The 24,588-nt window shown below is 29.6% G+C and overlaps 3 protein-coding genes across 3 annotated transcripts; 1 reads left to right on the forward strand and 2 right to left on the reverse strand.

The window, feature by feature from the left end:
- Nucleotides 1-775: 775 nt before the first annotated feature.
- On the reverse strand, nt 776-2,197 carry LOC131182366 (caffeic acid 3-O-methyltransferase-like). Its single transcript, XM_058151753.1, has 4 exons — nt 1,791-2,197; nt 1,330-1,640; nt 1,155-1,219; nt 776-1,072 (listed from the first exon to the last, which is right to left on the reverse strand). The coding sequence occupies exons 1-4, from the start codon at nt 2,189-2,191 to the stop codon at nt 776-778; spliced, it is 1,074 nt and encodes a 357-aa protein (XP_058007736.1). The 5' UTR covers nt 2,192-2,197.
- A 9,165-nt stretch (nt 2,198-11,362) lies between these two features.
- Nucleotides 11,363-12,850, reverse strand: LOC131169345 (caffeic acid 3-O-methyltransferase-like). Its single transcript, XM_058128564.1, has 4 exons — nt 12,450-12,850; nt 11,989-12,299; nt 11,818-11,882; nt 11,363-11,735 (listed from the first exon to the last, which is right to left on the reverse strand). The coding sequence occupies exons 1-4, from the start codon at nt 12,848-12,850 to the stop codon at nt 11,439-11,441; spliced, it is 1,074 nt and encodes a 357-aa protein (XP_057984547.1). The 3' UTR covers nt 11,363-11,438.
- Nucleotides 12,851-20,046: 7,196 nt separating this feature from the next.
- LOC131182368 (uncharacterized) lies at nt 20,047-23,527 on the forward strand. Its single transcript, XM_058151762.1, has 3 exons — nt 20,047-20,202; nt 22,253-22,615; nt 22,729-23,527. Exons 2-3 carry the CDS (start codon nt 22,262-22,264, stop codon nt 23,281-23,283), a joined length of 909 nt encoding a protein of 302 aa, XP_058007745.1. The 5' UTR covers nt 20,047-20,202; nt 22,253-22,261; the 3' UTR covers nt 23,284-23,527.
- Nucleotides 23,528-24,588: the final 1,061 nt, after the last annotated feature.

The raw sequence follows: 24,588 nt of genomic DNA on the forward strand, positions 1-24,588 counted from the left end.
TTAATTTTTTTTATATTAGCAAAATAATATATCCAATCTTAAAATATAATTGAACGCATTTTGTATTAAAAATTATTTATTTATTAAATTAAAATTTAATATTTTTTATGTAAATTAAAGTTGAGAATATATGCTACACAAGTTTGACGGACGAAAATTGAAATTTAACCATAAATTAGTATGTAAACCTGTAATAGCATGTGGCATAAATTTTAATGATACTTAAATAAAAAATTTAAAGACTTTTATGATACAATACTAATGCAACTATTTAAGAGTGAAATTAATTTCTACATTCCTTTAAGTTAAGTAAAATTATTAAAATATTTTATTAAAATATTATTCTATAATAAAAAATAGCACGTTAAGTCCAAATTTATTCTTAATTTTTTTTTTAATAAAGACGTTTCAATTTATTCTATTTTTTTGAATTACACTTCAGGTAAAACTAGAAAGTATAGAATTTTTTTTTTCCTTTCCTTGAAATTTTAAAAAGAAATTCCATGCACATGCAAAAGGGAAATAATTATTAATTGAGGAAAAAGAAAGATAACCATCTTTCTTGGAATGGGATTTATTTAATTAGCTAAGAGGGCCTCTCAAGAATAGAACAAAGAGAGACTTTTATACAGTGCACGTAATTATTGTATATATAATAATATGTTTTTATTATTAATTATAGTGAAATTAGTATAAAATTTATTATTATTATTATTATTATAGTAAATCTCACATAGGATTTACCATAACCATTACGACTCTTGCAACTTAAAAATTACTTGTAGGATTCCATGACAGCCCAGATTCCATAACCAACACAAGCAACTTTGAAGTTTATGAACCCAGCTGCTCTAATCAAGGCCTCAAATTCTCTTGTGGTCCTTTCTTTCCCTGAGGGTATCGTTAACATCATGTTATCAAATGCTGAAACATTTTGAGAAGCCTTGCTTGTCTCTGGTTCTTCTGGCAATACTGCATTCATCACTATAAGTTTCCCATTATTTGGCAGCACTTCATAAATGTTCTTCAATATTTTCACCACATTTTCATCACTCCAATTGTGAAATGTATCCTGTATAGATTTATATAATTAGCTCGTGTAATCTTTGTGTTTCTGCAGTCATTAATAATGATGGTATTTGCCTTATAGTCACCTTTATCATAATTGCTTCTCCTTTTGGAATGCTTGTGAGCATATTTCCTCCTACATGCTGGAGTCCTGCACGTAAAAGAAAGTTAATTTTCATTAATCAACTGAATATCAGTATTCAAGGTAATATAAGAAAAAAAAAAAAAATCTATGATCATATAAATTTTAGATCATTATACCAGGATAAGGTGGTGCAGTTTGGATCACATGAGGGAGATCATAGTTGATGCCTCTGATGGAAGGGTACTTGGAGATGATCATATTGAGAGTCCTGCCAGTGCCACCACCAACATCAACCAGTGAAGTGAGTCCCTCGAATCCTTTGTAAATCGCTAGAATTCCATTCATAATAAGCGTAGAGCTACCAGCCATTGCCTGGTTGAAGATGGTGTTGAATTCTGGATCTTTATTCGTGTACTCGAATAGAGACATCCCATGAACTTTCTTGAACAGATTTCCACCTTCAAGAATTAGGTCCTTCATATGTAACCTATAACACCAAAATCAACACAATAGTTGAAATTACCTGCATGACTATGAACTGGTAGTCTCCTACTGTCAAGTGTCGAGTTTCAGTCATAGTCATAGTCAAATAAAGAAAAGAAAAATCAAAGCAAATAAAGGGTTATATTTTCCATACCAAACCTCCAAATTGACTCTGTGGCTGGCAAAGGTATACAAGGGAGAGATGTTGCCTTCTTCTACAGTGCCAATAAAGAATTTAGAGGCAGGTGTCAGGCCATAAAGTTTTTCAATCCTGCCGTCGTCGAGGGTCCGTGAGGAGTAAGAGAGGAGAGAATGAGTGGCGAAGAGACGCAGGATACGATCAAGCACAGAAGGGGCATCAGGATTTGCTGTGGGAAGCTGAGAGGCAATTTCAGAGGCAGAAACATGGGCTCCATGGCCAGCTTTGGCTATAATCTCAAAGAGATTTAGCTCGACAGCTGTGCGAAGAACCAAAGGAAAGACATGAGAGACAGAAAATACTGTGGCATCTAGACATGCTTCCTCTTCTTGATCTATTTCTCTACTGGGGCTCATACTTGCTGCGAATATGGCTCTGCTTATGGACATCAGGTGCCTTGCAAGCTTGCATATAAAGCCAGATTCCCCGTCGAGTGGCCGTCATTTATTTTATTTTAGATAATTATTTTATTTTACTTTTCAAAGATTATAGTAAATTTTTTTGACCGACATCTTATTGGAAAGTTTGAACACCTTACATCATTGAGTCCATCGACTTTATTACCCAAAATGGCAAATAAATCTTACTTACGCTTAAATATAAATATAAATAAATAAATAAATATATATATATATAATTAATTAATTAATTTAATAATTTTTTATTAATTGGGTGTCTGAACATCCGAGTATTTGCTGCTTTAACGATACTTTTATACTACCCTCATTCCATTTACCCTCAAATTCTTCCCCTTACAATTTCTTTGGAAGAATTAGGTTCCCAACAATTTAGTACAAACTTTATTATGACTATATTCATATTAGTCTTTTAAATTAAATCAATTCAATTATTTTATGGGTATCGTATTGACGCAAACAACTATTTTATTTATTTTACAGAATTTTAATTTTTTATGAATTTTTTATTATTTAATTTACTATGTTAATGAAAAGGTAACATTTTAATTATTCAAATTAAAAATTATTTTTAATTTTATATATATAATCCCTCTCTCACTCTCTCTCTCTCTCTCTATATATATATATAATAAAGCTAAAACCAAAATAAATTTTAAATTTGACTCTATCTTTGTTTAATATATTATTTTCTTTTTTATAAATTTTTAAACTTTTTTATTGGATGAAGATTTTTTAAAGTTTAAAAAATTAATATTTATTTATAATTAATTACAAGTTTAAAAATCTAATCATATTTAATTATATCATAAAATACTGAAAGTTAAATATACTACTTATTTTTCTTTCTTGTAATTTTTAATATTTAAAATTTTATAAATTATTCTATTATTTTATTCTTAGGAGTTTTTTCAGTTTTTCTAATTTTTCTATGCATATTTTGATTGAATAATTAAGATTTTTAAGTTTAAGAATCAATATTTATTTATAATTAATTGTGAATTTAAAAATCTAACTATAGTAATCATATCATTAAATATTTAAAATTTATTATATATTACTATATTTTATTTTAAAATTTTTAATATTTAAAATTTTAATTTTTGCATTATTAAATTAAGATAAAATTAAGAAGTAAAAGTTATTTGAATAGTTCAAAGTATAGAGAGATAGTAAAAAATTTAATAAAAGTATTATATAATAACGTGCGCATTTATATCTTTTATGCCTAATTTTATTCCATATTCAGTTTTAATAATATACATTCATTAAAATATAAAATAAAATAATTATATTATTAAAATATTGATTGTCTTGTGTATCACATCATATGAAAATATTAAAAAAATTATTTTAATTATAATTGATATGTATAATTATAAAAATAATTTAAATATTATTAAATTAAAATTTATCTAATTAATAAAAATAAAAAATTTTTAATTGAGATTGCTCATCATTCCATAATTAATTCTTATCTTCTAAAATAGAATTTTTTTTTTGGAAACAAGTAAAATTTAAATATTAAATAATAATTTTTTAATTAATCATCATATCAAAATAATTTTTTTAACTTAAATCTAAGACATAATAATTATAATATTGAGATAATTTTAATATTATTAAATTAACATATATATAATTAATAAAAATTAGATTTTTTGAATTATGAGTCCTCTTCATTCCATGATTAACTCTATCTTCTATGTCATCTTACAACTATCTCTTGTAGAAAGTCCAATAAGTCAAAGATGAATACTTCACTTTTTTAAAACATATATTATTTTATAATATTTATTATATTAAAATTTAAATTTTATTATTAAAATAATTAATATTATATATATACATATATATAAATTTCCTTCAATGCCAACAATGCATATTCTAGAAAAGAAAAATCATTGATTTTTTATTTATTCTCCAAGAATTTATATCATAATTGCATATGCATTTTGGAATTATTATGAATTATGAACATATTTCCTCCTATCTTACGTGATTTTTTAAATATTTCTTAACTAGACAATCGGTTATCATTTGAAATTATGGGTGGAAAACGAAAAATAATAATGTTTTAATATTATTAAAAAAATTATTTTGGACTCATTCTTCATTCTTCCACATAACGTGGGAGAATGAATTGAAAAGGGTTTATAGTCAAAATTACGTACGTTAATTGTTTTGAGCCACATAATTATGAAGTTTGAAAATTTTTTAAGCCAATATAAAGCGTTGATACAAGCTCCGTTTATTTTTTTTTTAAATAATTTATATATGAAAAATTATTTTATAAAAAAATTATATGAAAATATTTTTTATTTATATGAAAAATTATTTTATAAAAAAATTATATGAAAATATTTTTTATTATTTAATTATAGTGTTAAATTAATAGTAGGGATAAATCTATATTACTAGTGAGAGGAACCTAACCCTAAATTTTTTATGATATGATAAGCAATTTTATATCAAAAAAAATTTGTAATTTTTATATTTTAATTATTAAAAATTTCCCTCTAAATTTGAGAATCATAATTTTATTAAATTTAATATTACCATTAATTATGAAAATAAATTAAACAATAAAGCTAAAAATTTATTTTTTAGCATAAAAATTTGTAGTTATTATTTATTATAATAATTATATATTATTATTTTAAAATAATAGTTCATTTAAAATTAATTTTATGCACACTTAAACTCTTAAACTTAAATTTTTTTTTAATACTTGAAGTCTTTAAATATAGCATTATTACACATTTAACATTTTTAATGTTTTGTTTGACTTTCTATTTATTAGACAATAAATTCAATGATTATGTGATAAAATTACTTATTCTAGTGGAGGAGCTTTGGTTGACAAGACATCAGATGAAGCAAGGAGGCTGATTGCTAACATGGCAGAAAATTCTCAGCAGTTTGGAATGAGAATGGATCACGCACCTAAGAAGGTTAATGAGATAAGTACATCTAACCTTGAAAAACAAATTTCTGATTTAACTTCTTTGGTGAGGCAGTTGGCTGCAGGGAACATGCAAACTGTTAAGGTATGTGGAATTTGTTCAAGTTCAGGTCATGTTACTGATATGTGTCCTGCGTTACAAGAGGATGAATCAATGCAACATGTTAATGCAGGAGAAAATTATGGACAACCACAACACAGGTATGATCTCTTTTCTAATACTTATAATCCAGGATGGCCAGATCATCCCAATTAGAGTTATGGGAACCAACTAGTGCAAAACTGATACTAGCAACAAAGACTACAAGTGAATCAACCACCTCCACCTCCACCTCCACCTCTGCCTCCCTCAAATCAAAGTATGTCACTTGATGAAATTGTTAAGGCTTTGGCTAACAATACCCAACAGTTTCAACAGGAGACCAGAAATAGCATTCAAAACATAGAGATGCAGATTGGTCAGTTAGCCTCATCTGTGAGTAAGCTGGAAGCTCAAGGTTCTGGAAAGCTTCCATTACAAACAGTCATGAACCCCAGAGAAAATGCGAGTGCGATACTGTTGTGGAGTGGGAAAGAAGTTGATAACCAGAGTCCACATGAGCCAATGAAAAAGAAAAAGCAAGGAGCAAAAGAGCCAAAAGAGTCTGAAGTTCTGGAAATTGAGGTAAATACTGAACCTAATGTGGATAAGGTTAATAATTCTGTTCTTCCTCCATTCCCATGCAGGTTGGCTAAAAGTAAGAAAGAAGAACAAGAGAAAGAAATTTTGGAGACTTTCAGGAATGTAGAGGTTAATATACCTTTACTTGATGCGATCAAACAAATCCCCGGGTATGCTAAATTCCTTAAGGAATTATGCACTACAAAATGCAAGTTAAGGAATAATGAGAAGATCAGTGTGGAGAAAAATGTGTCGGCATTAATTTAGCGAAAATTATCCCCTAAGTGTAAGGATCCAGGTTCGTTTTATATTCCCTGCAGAATAGGTGATTCTAAATTTGAAAATGCAATGACAGATTTAGGAGCATCCATTAATGTTATGTCAAATTCAGTTTTTCAAACTTTAAATTTGGGTCCTTTGAAAGAAATGTCATTTTTCAGTTAACTGATCATTCTAATGCTTACCCATTGGGAGTAGTTGAGGATGTATTGGTGCAGGTTGGAGGATTGATTTTTCCTGTCGATTTTTACATTCTGGATATGGAGGATGATAGTGCTCTCTCATCAAATTCAGCTTTGATTTTGTTTGGAAGACCTTTCCTAAAAACTGCCAAGACAAAAATTGATGTGGATGAGGGTACCTTAACTATGGAGTTTGATGGAGAGACTGTCAAATTTAATATCTTTAATTCCATGAAGTATCCTGCTGGTGATCATTCTGTCTTTTCTGTCTTTTCTATTGATGTTGTTGATACATTTGTGTAGGATGTTTTTGAGGATGAGTTAGAAAGAAAATCACATTTGCATGAATTAGAGGAAATTCGCCTTAAGGCTTATGAGAATTCTAGGATCTATAAAGAAAAGACAAAGGCATTCCATGACAAAATAAGGAAGCAGTTTGTGATTGGGCAAAAAGTTTTATCGTATAATTCCATATTGAAGCTGATGCTTGGTAAGTTGCATTCTCGTTGGATTTGACCCTTTGTTGTTACTAATGTGTTTCCTTATGGTGCAGTTGAAATTCAAAGTTTAGGAACTAACAAAGTGTTTAAAGTTAACGGTCATGAACTTAAGCCATTTTATGAGGGATTTCAGGAGCATTCAGTGGATTAAGGAGTTTTTCCATGTCGAGCTAATGACGTTAAACAAAGGCACTTCTTGGGAGGCAACCCATGGGTGGCTTGTTAGCCACAATCAGATTTGTTTTCTTTCGTTTATCTTATTTTATTTTCTAGCATTTTTTCCTTTTCTTTTGTATTTGGGCTTTACATTGGGGACAATGTAAGTTTTAAATATGGGGGAGGGGAAATTTATTGCTTAAAAAAAAAAAAATAATAATAATAATAGTAAAAAAATTTGTTCTTATAAGCTTGATTCATAATTCTATATTAACTCTTGGAGAGAAGTGTTTTGTCCTTGAAATGGCTCTTTTCTATTTTAGATTGAATTTTTGAGATTTTAGGCAAGATAATAGTAACTTTAATGATGGATTTTTCCTCTTCTCCATATCATAGAGTAATTTTTTCTGCATAAATTATTCAGGCTTGATTTAATGGTGAAATGATTAGTTATGTGTGCTTTAAGCTAGTGTCATGCATATTTCAGAACTTTGTTTAATCTATCAGGATACTTTATAATATGTAGATGCATAAATTAGGGGAAATAAAAGATTGAACTTGAAAATTGCTCCGCTATTTTAGTTAAGCAAACTAACCAGGGGTCTTCATGAACCCCATGTCGATTCTCAGGCCAAAAGCTAGCTAGGATATGAGCAAGGTACTTTTCTGAAGGTGACGGTTAAAATAAAGAAAAAAAAAAACTGTGACAAGAGAGAAGTACCACTTTCAAATATATATATATATATATAAACAATTTCTATCTCCCCTAAGATTTGCAAAGAGCTATAATTATTGTGCCTTGATAAATTAACCTTGTGTTTTGGTATGCATTGACTTAAAATTTTATGGAACTTTAATTGTGTGAGCTTAATTGATTTCAAGCCTTTTGTTTTCTGTTGGAAAACTATTGATATATTGGTATGGTGTTAATGGAATTTGTTGTGATTGTTATTACCTTACTTGACTCTTCTTTCAAACTTTTAATCTTTTGTTAAAGAATTTTATGATAGGGTGAAGTTATGTTAAGGAACTTCTAAATAGAGTTGATTGAGAATTTAAGTCATGCTTGAGGACAAGCATGGAATAAGTGTAGGAAAATTTGATAAGTGCATAATTTATTAATTTTACTTTCAGCATATTTAGTGTTTTTAATGTATTTTTATGTTTAATTCAGTTTGTTAAGTATAGTTATCTATCAGGCATATGTTTAGAGAGTTATTGAAATAATTGTGTTAAATGGAGAAATTTGACTCTTGCTGTATTTTTTAGGGTTTTGGTGAAGTCTCAGAGCATAGAAGTGTGGAAGGAAACTTGGAAAGGTCGAAGGATTAAGAAGCGCTGTTGATACAAAATACACAAGGCGTGTAAGCACAACCACAGACCCGTGTAACATTCTGCCATAAGGAATCCAGAGAACCGAGAAAGAAACAAAGTACATGGGCTGTGTAATTTGACCCTTGACCCTTGTAAATCTTGGAGACCCGTGTAACTTTCTGTGCCGATACAAAATAGACCCACTCAGCTCCAGTAAGTTACACGGCCCTGGGCCGTGTAGTGATACACAGGCCATGTATCCGTCGACAATCAGTTTCCTAATTTTGCTCCAGTTGCAATTTTTGACAGAGACTCTAAAAAAACCTAACCCTAGACCATTTATTATAAATAGAGGAGATAGCAGCCGACTCAAAATCCAATTCAGACGCCTCCAACACAATTCAGCAACCTCTCCATTCTCTTTCTTTTAGATTTCTTTATTTTATTTTTCTGTAAGCCATGAACATGAGTGGCTAAGTTTTTAATTCAGTTCAAGGGATTCAAGTTCTTTTGCTTGATTTGTAAGACCAAGTTCTTAATTTAATTTATGTTTTTTTGCATATTTATTATTTTCTGATTTATTTGTCTTTGATCTATTGAATGATTTGCTAAAAAGGCCTATTAGTTGATTGTTTGATGAGATCAATTGCTAGTTCATCTTCAGAATCCGTAATTGTTGTGTTAGATTGAATATGAGTAGCAATTAGGTTTTATTAATTATGATCCCAGTTTTCAATAATAACCTAAAGAAACAATAGGGTGGATTAAATGATTTATGTTTCATAAATTGTTGTTCAGCTTAACTACTTCCTTTTCTTAAAGCAGTTATTAATTTGATGAGGATTGCTTAATACCAACTCAGTTAATAATTAAAGTCAATAAGGGTGCTGGGCTCGAATTGATGAGTATAGGGAAGTCAGAGATTTACCTCGCTATTTGGTAAATCTACGTTAAGTATTCAATAAGAGATAATTGTATTTCTTTTGTCTATGATCAAATCAATGCATTGGAATGAGAATTACCTTAGACTGAAGTTTGTTTAAATTGAGATTTTCATATTTAGTTCTTGAATTTCTGATTTCTTATGATTTTGTGTTACAAACCCCCCTCTCCCCCCCCCCCCCCCCCAATCTTTGTTGCTTTCGTTTTCTATTACACAAGTGCACAAAATTTAATAATTCAGTCTCTAGGGTTCGACCTGAACTTACCACTTATTGCAAAAAATATTTCATAATTGATAATTTGAGTAAATTTAATTTCTGATGGATTCGACACCCATCATATTATTTTTATTTGACTTCTTAATTCAATTTTAGATTAATATATACAGGATTTAAATTTATTTTATCTTAATTTCTTCGATTTTTTTAATATAAGAAAAAATCCAGTATATATTATTTTACTTTATTTTAACGATATTCTAATATTTTTTTTTATAGTTTGATATTATTATAGTTGTCACTATCCAATTCTATGAGCCGAATAGTTATTAGAATTTGGATCAGCATAAAATCCACGAAATTCATAGTAAATCTTATTGCTTCCAAACTCATAATCTCACCAAAATTAAGACTCAACATGCAAAATAAAATAAATTAAAATATTATAAATTAATTTGGGTAAACTTAATAACTTTCAAAAATTTATAATTAGGGAGCCCAACTTAATCCTGATACCTAGCATATATAAATCATTTAATTTTTATTAATTAATACAATACATATATACACTTGTATTATAGCGAAGTTCTAATAATTAAACTAATAGATAAATAAATAAAAACTATAAAACTACTAACCAAAAAGTACCTCAACCTTGTGAAGAAAAATTGGTGCATCACAATTATCGATTTATGTCACAAAAATTTTAAAACTTCTTTTTAATTTTTTTTCTTTGATTTTTTTTTAAAAAAATAATGAATAATAAATTATTTTTATATATTTTTTCTTTCAAAATTTTAAATTTAGTTTAAAATTTCATTTATTTTCAATTTTTTTAAAATAAAAATCATATTTGAAAAAATCCTCTAATATTTTTGTAAGTATTGATAAGTAATTATTTATTTAATTTATCTTATTAAAAATTATATTATTATTTTCTTAAAGAAAAATTAATAATATTATGTTATTTATATGACTTTTTAATTCTATTTTAATGTTTAAAGGATTCAATTTTATTTTATCTTAATTTATTTGATTTTGTTTTAATATAAGAAAAAAATCCAACAATATATATTATTTTATTTTATTTTAATAATATTAAACTCTAATTAAGTAATTTTTTCTGTATAGATCAATGTTATTATAGTTTTTAATCTTTTTTTATATTAGCAAAATAATATATCCAATCTTAAAATATTATTGAACTCATTTTGTATTAAAAATCATTGATTTATTAAATTAAAATTTAATAGTTTTTATGTAAATTAAAGTTGAGAATATGTGCTACACAAGTTGACGGACGAAAATTGAAATTTAACCATAAATTAACATATAAACTTGTAATAGTATGTGGCATAAATTTTAATGATACTTAAATAAAAAATTTAAAAACCCTAAATAAAAAATTTAAAGACTTTTATGATACAACACTGATACAACTATTTAAGAGTGAAATTAATTTCTACATTCCTTTAAGTTAAGTAAAATTATTAAAATATTTTATTAAAATATTATTCTATAATAAAAAATAGCACGTTAAGCCCAAATTTATTCTTAATTTTTTTTAATAAAGACGTTTCCATTTATTCTATTTTTTGAATTACACTTCAGGTAAAACTAGAAAGTATAGAAATTTTTTTTCCTTTTCTTCAAATTTTAAAAAGAAATTCCATGCACGTGCAAAAGGGAAATAATTATTAATTGAGGAAAAAGAAAGATAACCATCTTTCTTGGAATGGGATTTATTTAATTAGCTAAGAGGGCCTCTCAAGAATAGAACAAAGAGAGACTTTTATACAGTGCACGTAATTATTGTATATATAATAATATGTTTTTATTATTAATTATAGTGAAATTAGTATAAAATTTATTATTATTATTATTATTATTATTATTATTATTATTATTATTATTATAGTAAATCTCACATAGGATTTACCATAACCATTACGACTCTTGCAACTTATAAATTACTTGTAGGATTCCATGACAGCCCAGATTCCATAACCAACACAAGCAACTTTGAAGTTTATGAACCCAGCTGCTCTAATCAAGGCCTCAAATTCTCTTGTAGTCCTTTCTTTCGCTGAGAATATCGTTAACATCATGTTATCAAATGCTGAAACATTTTGAGAAGCCTTGCTTGTCTCTGGTTCTTCTGGCAATACTGCATTTATCACTATAAGTTTCCCATTATTTGGCAGCACTTCATAAATGTTCTTCAATATTTTCACCACATTTTCATCACTCCAATTGTGAAATGTATCCTGTATAGATTTATATAATTAGCTCGTGTAATCTTTGCGTTTCTGCAGTCATTAATAATGATGGTATTTGCCTTATAGTTACCTTTATCATAATTGCTTCTCCTTTTGGAATGCTTGTGAGCATATTTCCTCCTACATGCTGGAGTCCTGCACGTAAAAGAAAGTTAATTTTCATCAATCAACTGAATATCAGCATTAAAGGTAATATAAGACAAAAAAAATCTATGATCATATAAATTTTAGATCATTATACCAGGATAAGGTGGTGCAGTTTGGATCACATGAGGGAGATCATAGTTGATGCCTCTGATGGAAGGGTACTTGGAGATGATCATATTGAGAGTCCTGCCAGTGCCACCACCAACATCAACCAGTGAAGTGAGTCCCTCGAATCCTTTGTAAATCGCTAGAATTCCATTCATAATAAGCGTAGAGTTACCAGCCATTGCCTGGTTGAAGATGGTGTTGAATTCTGGATCTTTATTCGTGTACTCGTATAGAGACATCCCATGAACTTTCTTGAACAGATTTCCACCTTCAAGAATTAGGTCCTTCATATGTAACCTATAACACCAAAATCAACACAATAGTTGAAATTACCTGCATGACTATGAACTGGTAGTCTCCTACTGTCAAGTGTCGAGTTTCAGTCATAGTCATAGTCAAATAAAGAAAAGAAAAATCAAAGCAAATAAAGGGTTATATTTTCCATACCAAACCTCCAAATTGACTCTGTGGCAGGCTAAGGTATATAAGGGAGAGAAGTTGCCTTCTTCTACAGTGCCAATAAAGAATTTAGAGGCAGGTGTCAGGCCATAAAGTTTTTCAATCCTGCCGTCGTCGAGCGTCCGTGAGGAGTAAGAGAGGAGAGAATGAGTGGCGAAGAGACGCAGGATACGATCAAGCACAGAAGGGGCATCAGGATTTGTTGTGGGAAGCTGAGAGGCAATTTCAGAGGCAGAAACATGGGCTCCATGGCCAGCTTTGGCTATAATCTCAAAGAGATTTAGCTCGACAGCTGTGCGAAGAACCAAAGGAAAGACATGAGAGAGAGAAAATACTGTGGCATCTAGACATGCTTCCTCTTCTTGATCTATTTCTCTACTGGGGCTCATACTTGCTGCGAATATGGCTCTGCTTGTGGACCTCAGGTGCCTTGCAAGCTTGCATATAAAGCCAGATTCCCCGACATCTTATTGGAAAGTTTGAACACCTTACATCATTGAGTCCATCGACTTTATTGGAATATGATGTGTACCCCCAAACGTAAGGCTGAGCAGAATTCGGTTCAAATCGAAAAATTGAATCGAATCGAATTAATTCGATTCAATCGATTTAATTTTAAAATTTAATTAGTTCGATTCGGTTTTAATTTATAAAAATTTCGGTTATTTAGGTTCAGTTCGGTTTTGAAGAGAAAAAATCTGTTAAACCGAATCGAACTAAATAGTAATTTATACAGTCAAATCGAATTAAATCAAATCGAATCGATTTTTGAATTAATTTATTTTTATGAAAAATTTATGAATTATATTTAATTTTATATATATTAATTATTTAATTTCATTGATTAATGGTTATTAGGTTCAAATCAAAGTTAAAATTAGACCAAATAACTTGAAAATCAAGTCTAAATTAAAAAATCAATCAAAAATCAAACCGATCGATTTAAACCGAACTGAACCTAAATAAAGCGGTTCGGTTCGATTCGATTTTTCTCCAATTTCAATTCAGTTCGGTTTCGTTTCTAAAATTTAAGGTTCGGTTTTTATAATTTAATTCGATTCGATTTGGTTCGGTTCGATTTAAATTAATTGCTCACCCCTACCCAAATGGCAAATAAATCTTACTTACACTTAAATATATATATATATTAATTTAATAATTTTTTATTAATCGGGTGTCTGAACATCCAAACGGTACTTCTATACTTACTTCTCTCTCTCTCTCTCTCTCTCTATATATATATATATAAAAGCTAAAACCAAAATAAATTTTAAATTTGACTCTATCTTTGTTTAATATATTATTTTCTTTTTTAGAAATTTTTAAACTTTTTTATTGGATGAAGATTTTTTAAAGTTTAAAAAATTAATATTTATTTATAATTAATTAAAAGTTTAAAAATCTAATCATATTTAATTATATCATAAAATACTGAAAGTTAAATATACTACTTATTTTTCTTTCTTGTAATTTTTAATATTTTAAATTTTATAAATTATTGTATTATTTTATTCTTAGGAGTTTTTTCAGTTTTTATAATTTTTCTATGCATATTTTGATTGAATAATTCAGATTTTTAATTTTAAGAATCAATATTTATTTATAATTAATTGTGAAATTAAAAATCTAACTATAGTAATCATATCATTAAATATTTAAAATTTATTATATATTACTATATTTTATTTTAAAATTTTTAATATTTAAAATTTTAATTTTTGCATTATTAAATTAAGATAAAATTAAGAAGTAAAAGTTGTTTGAATAATTCAAAGTATAGAGAGATAGTAAAAAAATTAATAAAAGTATTATATAATAACGTGCGCATTTATATCTTTTATGTCTAATTTTATTCCATATTCAGTTTTAATAATATACATTCATTAAAATATAAAATAAAATAATTATATTGTTAAAATATTGATTGTCTTGTGTATCACATCATATGAAAATATTAAAAAAATTATTTTAATTAGAATTGATATGTATAATTATAAAAATAATTTAAATATTATTAAATTAAAATTTATCTAATTAATAAAAATAAAAATAAAAAAAATTTAATTAAGATTGCTCATCACTCCATAATTAATTCTTATCTTCTAAAATATAATTTTTTTTTGGAAACAAGTAAAATTTAAATATTAAATAATAATTTTTTAATTAATCATCATATCAAAATAATTTTTTTAATTTAAATCTAAGACATAATAATTATAATATTGAGATAATTTTAATATTATTAAATTAACATATATATAATTAATAAAAATTAGATTTTTTGAATTATGAGTCCTCTTCATTCCGTGATTAACTCTATCTTCTATGTCGTCTTACAACTGTCTCTACTAGAAAGTCCAATAAGTCAAAGATGAATACTTCACTTTTTTAAAACATATATTATTTTATAATATTTATTATATTAAAATTTAAAATTTATTATTAAAATAATTAATATTATATATATACATATATATAAATTTCCTTCAATGCCAACAACGCACATTCTAGAAAAGGAAAATCATTGATTTTTATTTATTCTCCAAGAATTTATATCATAATTGCATATGCATTTTGGAATTATTATGAATTATGAACATATTTCCTCCTATCTTACGTGAATTTTTAAATATTTCTTAACTAGACAATCGATTATCATTTGAAATTATGGGTGGAAAATGAAAAAATAATAATGTTTTAATATTATTAAAAAAATTATTTTGGACTCATTCTTCATTCTTCCACATAACGTGGGAGAATGAATTGAAAAGGGTTTATAGTCAAAGTTACGTACGTTAATTATTTTGAACCATATAATTATAAAGTTTGAAAATTATCATTTGAAATTATGGGTGGAAAATGAAAAATAATAATGTTTTAATATTATTAAAAAAATTATTTTGGACTCATTCTTCATTCTTCCACATAACGTGGGAGAATGAATTGAAAAGGGTTTATAGTCAAAGTTACGTACGTTAATTATTTTGAACCATATAATTATAAAGTTTGAAAATTATCATTTGAAATTATGGGTGGAAAATGAAAAAATAATAATGTTTTAATATTATTAAAAAAATTATTTTGGACTCATTCTTCATTCTTCCACATAACGTGGGAGAATGAATTGAAAAGGGTTTATAGTCAAAGTTACGTACGTTAATTATTTTGAACCATATAATTATAAAGTTTGAAAATTATCATTTGAAATTATGGGTGGAAAATGAAAAAATGATAATTTTTTAATATTATTAAAAAAAATTATTTTGGACTCATTCTTCATTCTTCCACATAACGTGGGAGAATGAATTGAAAAGGGTTTATAGTCAAAGTTACGTACGTTAATTATTTTGAACCATATAATTATAAAGTTTGAAAATTATCATTTGAAATTATGGGTGGAAAATGAAAAAATGATAATTTTTTAATATTATTAAAAAAAATTATTTTGGACTCATTCTTCATTCTTCCACATAACGTGGGAGAATGAATTGAATAGGGTTTATAGTTAAAATTACGTACGTTAATTATTTTGAACCATATAATTATGAAGTTTGAAAATTATCATTTGAAATTATGGGCGGAAAATAAAAAAATAATAATATTTTAATATTATTAAAAAAATTATTTTGGACTCATTCTTCATTCTTCCACATAAACATGGGAGAATGAATTGAAAAGGGTTTATTGTAACACCCCTAATTTTTAAATTTATTATTTTTGGATAAATATTGATATTTTATTTTATTTGGATTTTAGGAAATTATTTGAAATTCTTCGGATTTTCGAAATCGGGTTTGATTTTCCAAAAATATAAAACTTTGATGATTTTTAAAAATTAATTTAAAGACCACGTGGCAAAACTAAAAATATATTTGGAGTCTACGAATTTTTCTGAGTTTTCTAGAATTTTTTTGAAATTTTTGGGCCTCGTTTTCGGTTTCAAGGCAGAGTAAAAATTTAAAATTTTGTATTCTGAATCGAACCTGCTGAATCGAACCAGACCGGATCGAACCAGCCGAATCGGGCAGGCTCCTTTTTCTTCTTCTTCTCCTCTCCGGCGCGTGTTCTCCTTCCTCTCTCTCTCTCTCTCTCTCTCTCTCTCCCATTTTCTCTCTCCTCTCACCTCCCCTCGCTGGCCAGCCGCCTCCCCAGCCACTCCAGCCCACTGGCGCGCCTCCCCAGCCACCCCAGCTCGCCGGCCGCCGCCTGGAACGCCGGCAAATGTCCCACGAAGCGACGTGACGCTCAAGAGCGCCGCTTCGTCTTCTCGGCCGAAATCCGGCCCATCCGGCCACCGATTGGGCCGGGTCTTGTGTCTAAACTCATCTACACATTGAGAGCTTTCCATAGACACCAAGAACACTAAAATCCATCGAGCGGTTTGTTCAATTTTTGTCCGAGAAGTTTTAGCCCATTTTCACTTTTGGGCTAGATTTCTCGCAAACCGTGAACCCCACGAGAAAACCGAGAGTACCAGAGCACTCCACTCGTCGAGAATTTCGCGGCAATATAAATTTCGAAATTTTTATACACCGTTTTTCGGTGGGTCCCACAGAACTTCGCAGTATTTTTTCGAGCATTAAATGAGTTTAGAAAATTCTGTAAAATTTATGTACTAACCCCCGTGTTGTGGGCTTCGTGTAGGTATCTTCAATTCGCGAAAATTCGACAGTTATCCAGGTCTGTGAGTTTCCGACCAGACACACCGGCCACCGAAAAGGTCTCCGAATTGGATCGAGATTTTGGCTATCCCACCATTGTCAGAAGTCCCGAGCGCGTCCTGGAGTCTGAATCGGCAAAGGTAAACCCGAACCTTGCTTTTTCGTAATTTTCTAGTGCTTAAATGGGATTGAAAATCCATAAAATATTCGTGGTAGCTCAGAAAATTATGATTCTTTTTGCAATAGGCTAGTAATATTGCTAAGGACCGCGGGGCAAAGTTTTAGAATTTTTAGAGCTTATTTGGGTAGTTTTTGCAAAAATGATCTATTATAAGGACTAAACTGTAAATTTACATATTGTGATTGAGGACTGTTTGGATGGGCCTAGGAGGGGCTGTGTGATGTGATTGAGTTGTGAGTGTATGATTTGTGAATATAGAAGTGCGTTTTGAGCCATTTTGCAGGTTGGGTATGTCCTAGGTATAAGGGAGACTCTGTCGGATTTTCGACACGACTTAGGACGTATTTGGTCTTTTTCTTAGTTTGTATTGAGTCAATTGTATTAAATAATTATAATGAAATTGTCAGGTGAGCCGTGACAGCCTTCTTCCTCCGCCCAGCCGCCTCAGTGACCACTGTCAAGTCTGTGAGTAAAATATTAATTTTAATTGTAATTTCGATATTATTATATGTTCAAGCATGTCTATGCATCACTTATATGCATATATCTATGTAGTTAAACTCTAGGCACGTTTTATGTTGCATTCACAACTGTTAAAGTGCCATGTATGTTGTTGTGGTAATTTGGAGCAGTGTGCGTGCGTTGGCGTGCGTGTGACGTGGTGTTGGCTATGGATAGGACGGGTAGTCACGGCTTGAGATCTTCGCTGGGACCCGGTCCTTCGGGGTAGTCACGGCTTGAGTTCTTCGCTGGGGCCCCGATTTGGTTTATTAAGCGAAAGTCCGACTTGAGTTCTTCGCTGGCACAGGTTGGATTTAAGAGAGCTGTATAGGGGATCAGCTCCCATATATTATGATTGATATTACTGGGTGTGTGAGTGCTCCAAATTACCTTTTTGCTGTTATGATGTGAACTTATTGCTGATGTTGCATTTCACTCTACAAGGTGTATTAGCTTTAGATAGTTATAGAGATTATGGTTAAAATTGATATTTTACTCTCTGAGTCGAACGCTCACTCCTGTTCAATATTTTTCCATGCCACAGGATGATATTTTTTGAGATTAACCTGCTTTTCTCCATCGCAGGTCGTTTATTAATTTTTGTATAATTCTGTTAACTTCTAGAATTTCCGCATGTGTCAAAAATATTCATTTGATTTGGGTTGTAATATAATTACCATGTTGGGCCTGTAAACTTATTATTTTATGCATGTTGATGGACTGGATGAGGGAGCTGAGCTCCCATTTATTTTATGTTGTTATGAGTATGTGGAAGGTAAGCTGAGCTCCCCAAATGATTATATATTGTGTTTACAGGTCGGGTGAGTCAAAAACTCTCCGTTGTAAGGTCCATTTTATGGCCGGACTCTGTCCGGTTGAATTCTTGAAATTGGGCCCAATAGGCCTTAGAGTTGGGTTAAGGAATAGTTAGACTTACTACGGGCCTCAGGGGCTTTAGACTAGTTCAGGTCCTAGTGCCGGTCCGGCCCATAGGTTGGGTCGTGACATTTATAGTCCAAGTTACGTATGTTAATTGTTTTGAACCATATAATTATGAAGTTGGAAAATTTTTTGAGCCAATATAAAGAGTCGATTCAAGCTCCGTTTATTTTTTTTTTTAAATAATTTATATATGAAAAATTATTTTATAAAAAAATTATATGAAAATATTTTTTATTATTTGATTATAGTGTTAAATTAATAGTAAGGATTAATCTATATTACTAGTGAGAGGAACCTAACCCTAAATTTTTTATGATATGATAAGCAATTTTATATAAAAAATTTTTTGTAATTTTTATATTTTAATTATTAAAAATTTCCCTCTAAATTTGAGAATCATAATTTTTTTAAATTTAATATTTAAATTTAATTTTACCATTAATTATGAAAATAAATTAAACAATAAAGCTAAAAATTTATTTTTTAGCATAAAAATTTGTACATATTTATTTATTCTTATAGAATCAAAATTTGTAGTTATTATTTATTATAATCATTATATATTATTATTTTAAAATAATAGTTCATTTAAAATTAATTTTATGCACACTTAAACTCTTAAACTTAAATTTTTTTTTTAATACTTGAAGTCTTTAAATATAGCATTATTACAAATTTAATATTTTTAATGTTTTGTTTGACTTTCTATTTATTAATAATATAGGTTTGTGTTATATATGTATAAGTATTTTTTATATTTTAATAAAATTAATTTTTTTTAAATAATTTAATTTTATTTTAATTATAATTTTTTTTATTAATTTATTTTTTAGAGTGTCATAAATATTAAAAAATTATAAAAAAATATTACAAAACAATAAATTTTATTTTTATAACACTAAAAATTATTGTTGTCAAATTCAATTCTGTTAATCTTCAATTTAATTTCAATTTTGAGTTAGTTTAGACTAATTTCGGTCCGATTCTAACAGGAATCGGACGGTGGCTAGGCCCAGGTGGGGGGAGCCATGCTGCTGCTGTCTCCTCCTCGGAGCTTTTTCTTCTGGGTAAAGTTCCGCAAATAAGTTTATTTCTGATGCACGTGGCGGCGAGTATTAGGAAGTAAGTTTAATCTTGTCATACGTGGCATCCAATGATAAGTCTTTCACGTATAATCATTGACCTGCATGTTACCATATCATTTCACACCTAGGAAAATTAAACTTTTCTCTCCACGCGTTTGGTTTTCGAGAAAGTGCCATTGCTCGGGAAAGTTTTAACTCTTATTTTCTTTTTCCTCGAGAAAAAACCCTAACCATTGTACTGATTCCCCAAATGAAGCCTCACAGTTCCCCTCTCTTATCGTCTTAGTGGCTAAGATCCCTCTTCCGGCGATCCTCCGGTCGCCGATCCAACCGGTGTCACCACTTTCCCACATCTTTCTCATTTCCTCCAGGTTGGTTTATCTCTCTCTCTGTATATGTATACATGGATGGATGTGGTTTATAGCTCAATCCAGAATAAGCTTTTGTTGCAGATTGTTTTGCACCTGTGAAGTTAATGGTTGTGACTGTTTTTTGGTAGTTTTCGGGAGTCTCAATTTACTCCTTTTCCCGATTAGATGTTTATTTTCAGTATATGATGGAAAGTTTGAATCACTTTTAGCAAAAAATGTTATTTTTTTTCTAGCAAACTAAAGGGACTTGCTGATATCATTGAGATGCTAGTTTTGTGTGTCACTGCATGTTACTCCTCATGTGCGACTATGGGTTCTGGAAGGTGAATTCAAGTGTTGTTTTTTGTTTATGATGCATTCTATCTATTTTATTAAAGGGCACGAGTTTTATTTCTATGGTGAATTTGTTGACTGCTCTCTGAAGTAGCACGATCAAGTTCCAATCTTATATTGAGTTTGGCAATATTGCTGTTTCATTTCAGGGCACTAATCATTTTTATTGTTCCAATGAGATTTCCCTTGGAAAATGGAAATTGGGATGGGTGGGTTTAAATGTCAAGACTATTTCTTTATCTATGAACAAATAACATTTGTTTTATTTTGGCCAAATGCATGTAGGTTAACAAGTTTAATGACAATAAGTGGCTCAAAGTTCTAAAAATCCTGGCATGAAAAACTATTTTGTCCAAGCTTCATCAATTGCTATTTCTTCTTTTACCAAGAGCATTTAACTGATTGATTTTAACTGGAAAATGAATAAAATGTCAAAACTTTTCTTGGTTTCACTTGTTTCAGAACTCTTGAAGTGGTAAGTTACTGCAGTTAGGTTTACATCCAAATTTTGCTTATATGATGGATTTGGGAAGCCTGTGTCTCTCCATCTTTTCTGATGACATGGGGGTGCCTTTGGTTGGTCACATTGGTGTTCTTACCATTCAGCAATGATAGCTGTCGCTGTCTTTCTAGTTGTCTTGCAAGGAGAACTTTCAATGACGCAAACTCTTTTTTTCTTTTTTTTTTTCTTTTTTTAAGTTTTGTTGCTATCACACATGTAGTGTCACATTTTTAAACTTGTATGTTTATTTTAGTTCCATTATATTTAGAGTCTCATTGACTGCTATGTAGTCATGTTAATATGAAGATGGCTTTATTGAAGAGTGATAGATTTTATAAGATTCTTCAGCAGCATTTTGGAGTTGAATATTATTCATCCAAGGCTTCGTTTGTTTTATGGAAGGAAAGTATTTTCTGCATTTTTTAGCATTTGGGGCATTTAGGTAAATGAGCCAACGAAAAATATTTTTCTGATCAAAGGAAAAATTAAATGATTTTTAAGGAAAATAACTTCATCTTTTTAAAAAAAGAAGTCATTTTCTATTTTCTAGATTTTGATAATCTTATTAAAATGTGAAAATACTTATACATGCGTGACATAAACACATATCATTAGTTTAATATTATAACCAAATAACGGAAAATATTTTCCTAGAAAATATATTTTTAGAAGATATTTTCCATGAAAAGCATTTTCCATATATAAGTTATTTTCTGCGAAACAAATGGAGCCTAAATCTTAGAATTGCCCTTCTTATGTGCACCATAATCTGAAAGCACCATTGGAAATAATGGAGGGCTGTGCAGCTATAATCTTTTTTACTTTTCTTTTTTTTTTTAAAAAATTTATTATGTTGTTCACATCGCATGCATTGATCACGATTGGTTTTGTTTCCTGAAATTTGAATTTGTATATCATATTTCTCAATATCTGAGCAATTCCTTTTTTTTTTTTTTTTGGAAATGTTGGGGTTATTCTTGAGTAATTGTCAAAAGCATTATGCACCATAACCATGTAATTGTTGTTGAAATCGTTGTATGCTATTCTTTTCATTAATTATTGCCTTTCATGATTTGTATGTTCAATTAAAGTTTCTGGAATAATTAGTTTTTACTTAAAACTTCTGATGATATGATTTTTGCCAATTGTTGTTTAACTCTGTTTCAGCATATAAAATAAATTCATGAAGGTATTTGTTTTTATTTTTTTCCCTAGTATCAGTAAATGGACCACTATGACTTTCAAGCACAGAGAAGGGAGATTAAGCATAAAGGAAGAAATGTTGTTTGGTCTATTGCCATGGACAAGTGCCTTATTGAAGCTCTTGCTATTCAGGCTAGAAATGGAAATAAAATAGACAAATGTTTTAACGAGAATGCTTACACTGCTGCTTGTTTCGCTGTGAACTCTCGCTTTAATTTAAACTTGAACAATCAAAAAGTTGTTAATCGTCTTAAGACCATCAAGAAAAGGTATAAGGTAATAAGGGATATGCTAAGTCAAGATGGGTTCAGGTGGAATCCCAGTACAAAGATGATTGAATGTGACAGTGAAGATCTTTGGAAGAGATACATTGCAGTAAGTCTTTATTTATAAATATAGTATTTTGAGGTAGTTTTTTTTAAAATTTTTTTTGGTCATGCTCTTGTTTACAATATTTTTTTTTGGTGTTTTTCAAACATGTTTCATAGGCGCATCCTGATGCAAAAGGCATTCGGGGTAAGCAGATTGAGATGTATGATGAACTAAAAATTGTTTGTGGAAATTACCAAGCTCCTAGTCGCTGGGCTAAGATGAAGGATGGAGGTCATGTAACAAAGAATTTTGAAGAAGATTCTCCTTCATTCCTCTCACCAAGTTCAGAAGATGCGAGTGAGACTGATGGTACAGAATCATATACTGGACCACCAGATTGCGTGCCAGTTGGTAGTCAGGACCCTCCACTGATCCAGCCTGTTAGACAACTTCCCAAAAGAGCCCGTGGATCAGAAGCTCTTCAAGATGCAATGTTGGCAGTGGCAACAAGCATTCGGCGTTTGGCTGATGCACTGGAGCAGAGCAAAACTGCAATCAATGCCTCAGAACTATTACAGGCTGTGATGGAGATTGATGGCTTAGAAGAGGCTAAACAAATGTATGCCTTTGAATACCTGAATGCTGACCCCATTAAAGCCAGAGCCTTTATGACGTACAATGCTCGAATGAGGAAGATTTATTTGTTTCGACAGTTTTGGTGGTGGAAGTAATATTTTCATGTATAGTTTGCAAAATTGTGAAGGGATTGTTCCATGATGTTTGCACATTATACCTTAATTGATGTTTGGGGGTGAATGTACAGATACTAGATGATCTCAGGATGAAAATTTAGAGCTAGAAGCTGGTATTGTAGAGACATTGACCAGCCTCTTTACTTGCGTCTTTTCAGAGTGAAGATTAGATAGCACTTTGTGTAAGATCATCCCTTCTTGGTTTATCATTTTGAAGAGGTCATTTGTTGCTTTTTGTTCTCTTAAATTTTGGATATAGCGGCTGAATATCTAACCTGTGGCCCCATCATGGAATTGAAGGTTCTAATTGGTTGCCATTAAATGTGTTAAGCTAAGGTCAATTGCTTGTTACTTTGCAACCATTACTTTCATCATTGGTAAAGTTCTTTGATAGTTTTATTTGCAGACCATCTTTGTCAATGCCTGCGAAACTTGAAAGTGTGCTCTCCTCCTAAAAATAAAGTAGTGTGGAATCTGTGGGACTCCAATATTTTAGGTATGGTGTAAAATAATTTATTTCTTGATAACTTTGCTTTTAATAAGATTGAGACATAGACCTAAGTAAATTTATTAGCAGAGAAGCACAAGTGGCATTTGGTCATTGCTCTATTGACGTAGAACTGGCTTGAAGCCTCTCAACAGCGCATAAGAGCAAGTAGAAATTTATTGATTCATTGATGAAAGTTGAGCTTTTAGAGGATTCTCATCAATCAAATCTTACAGATCAAGGCCAGAACCCTCAAGTTTTGTGTGTGTAATCTGATCAAGTTGCTCAGTCATCTCAGGGGTTAGAGAATTCTTCCAATCGCCAATGATACCTAGCCTGAAGAAGGCACTATGTGGCTGGCATCTCAACCCCAGGATCCACACCATTTTTGTTCACCTCCAAGTTTTTCAGCCTCTGGAGTCTGGAAATCACACCTTATAAGCACCTTTCTCCATGAAGGGTAAAAATTTTGAATTATATTGTTTTTTTATTATATGTTTTATTAGAATAATAATAATAATAATTATTATTATTATTATATAAAAATAAATAAAATATAAATAAGTCGAGCTAACTAAATTTTAAATAATTCATTTAATTTTAATTTTATTGAATTTTAATTCAAATATTAACTTTTATTTGTTAAAAATATATACTTAATTTTTATTCAATTTACTAATTGAATTTGTAAGTATAAATTTATTTTTTTTAATTTAATTAGTTCAATTATTCAAATATTATAACATTTTAAATTAGAAACATTTAATTTTCTCTCTGCTTCTTTGGGATACCTGGCG

This window comes from Hevea brasiliensis, chromosome 1, assembly GCF_030052815.1.
Source record: "Hevea brasiliensis isolate MT/VB/25A 57/8 chromosome 1, ASM3005281v1, whole genome shotgun sequence".
Lineage (NCBI taxonomy): Eukaryota > Viridiplantae > Streptophyta > Magnoliopsida > Malpighiales > Euphorbiaceae > Hevea > Hevea brasiliensis.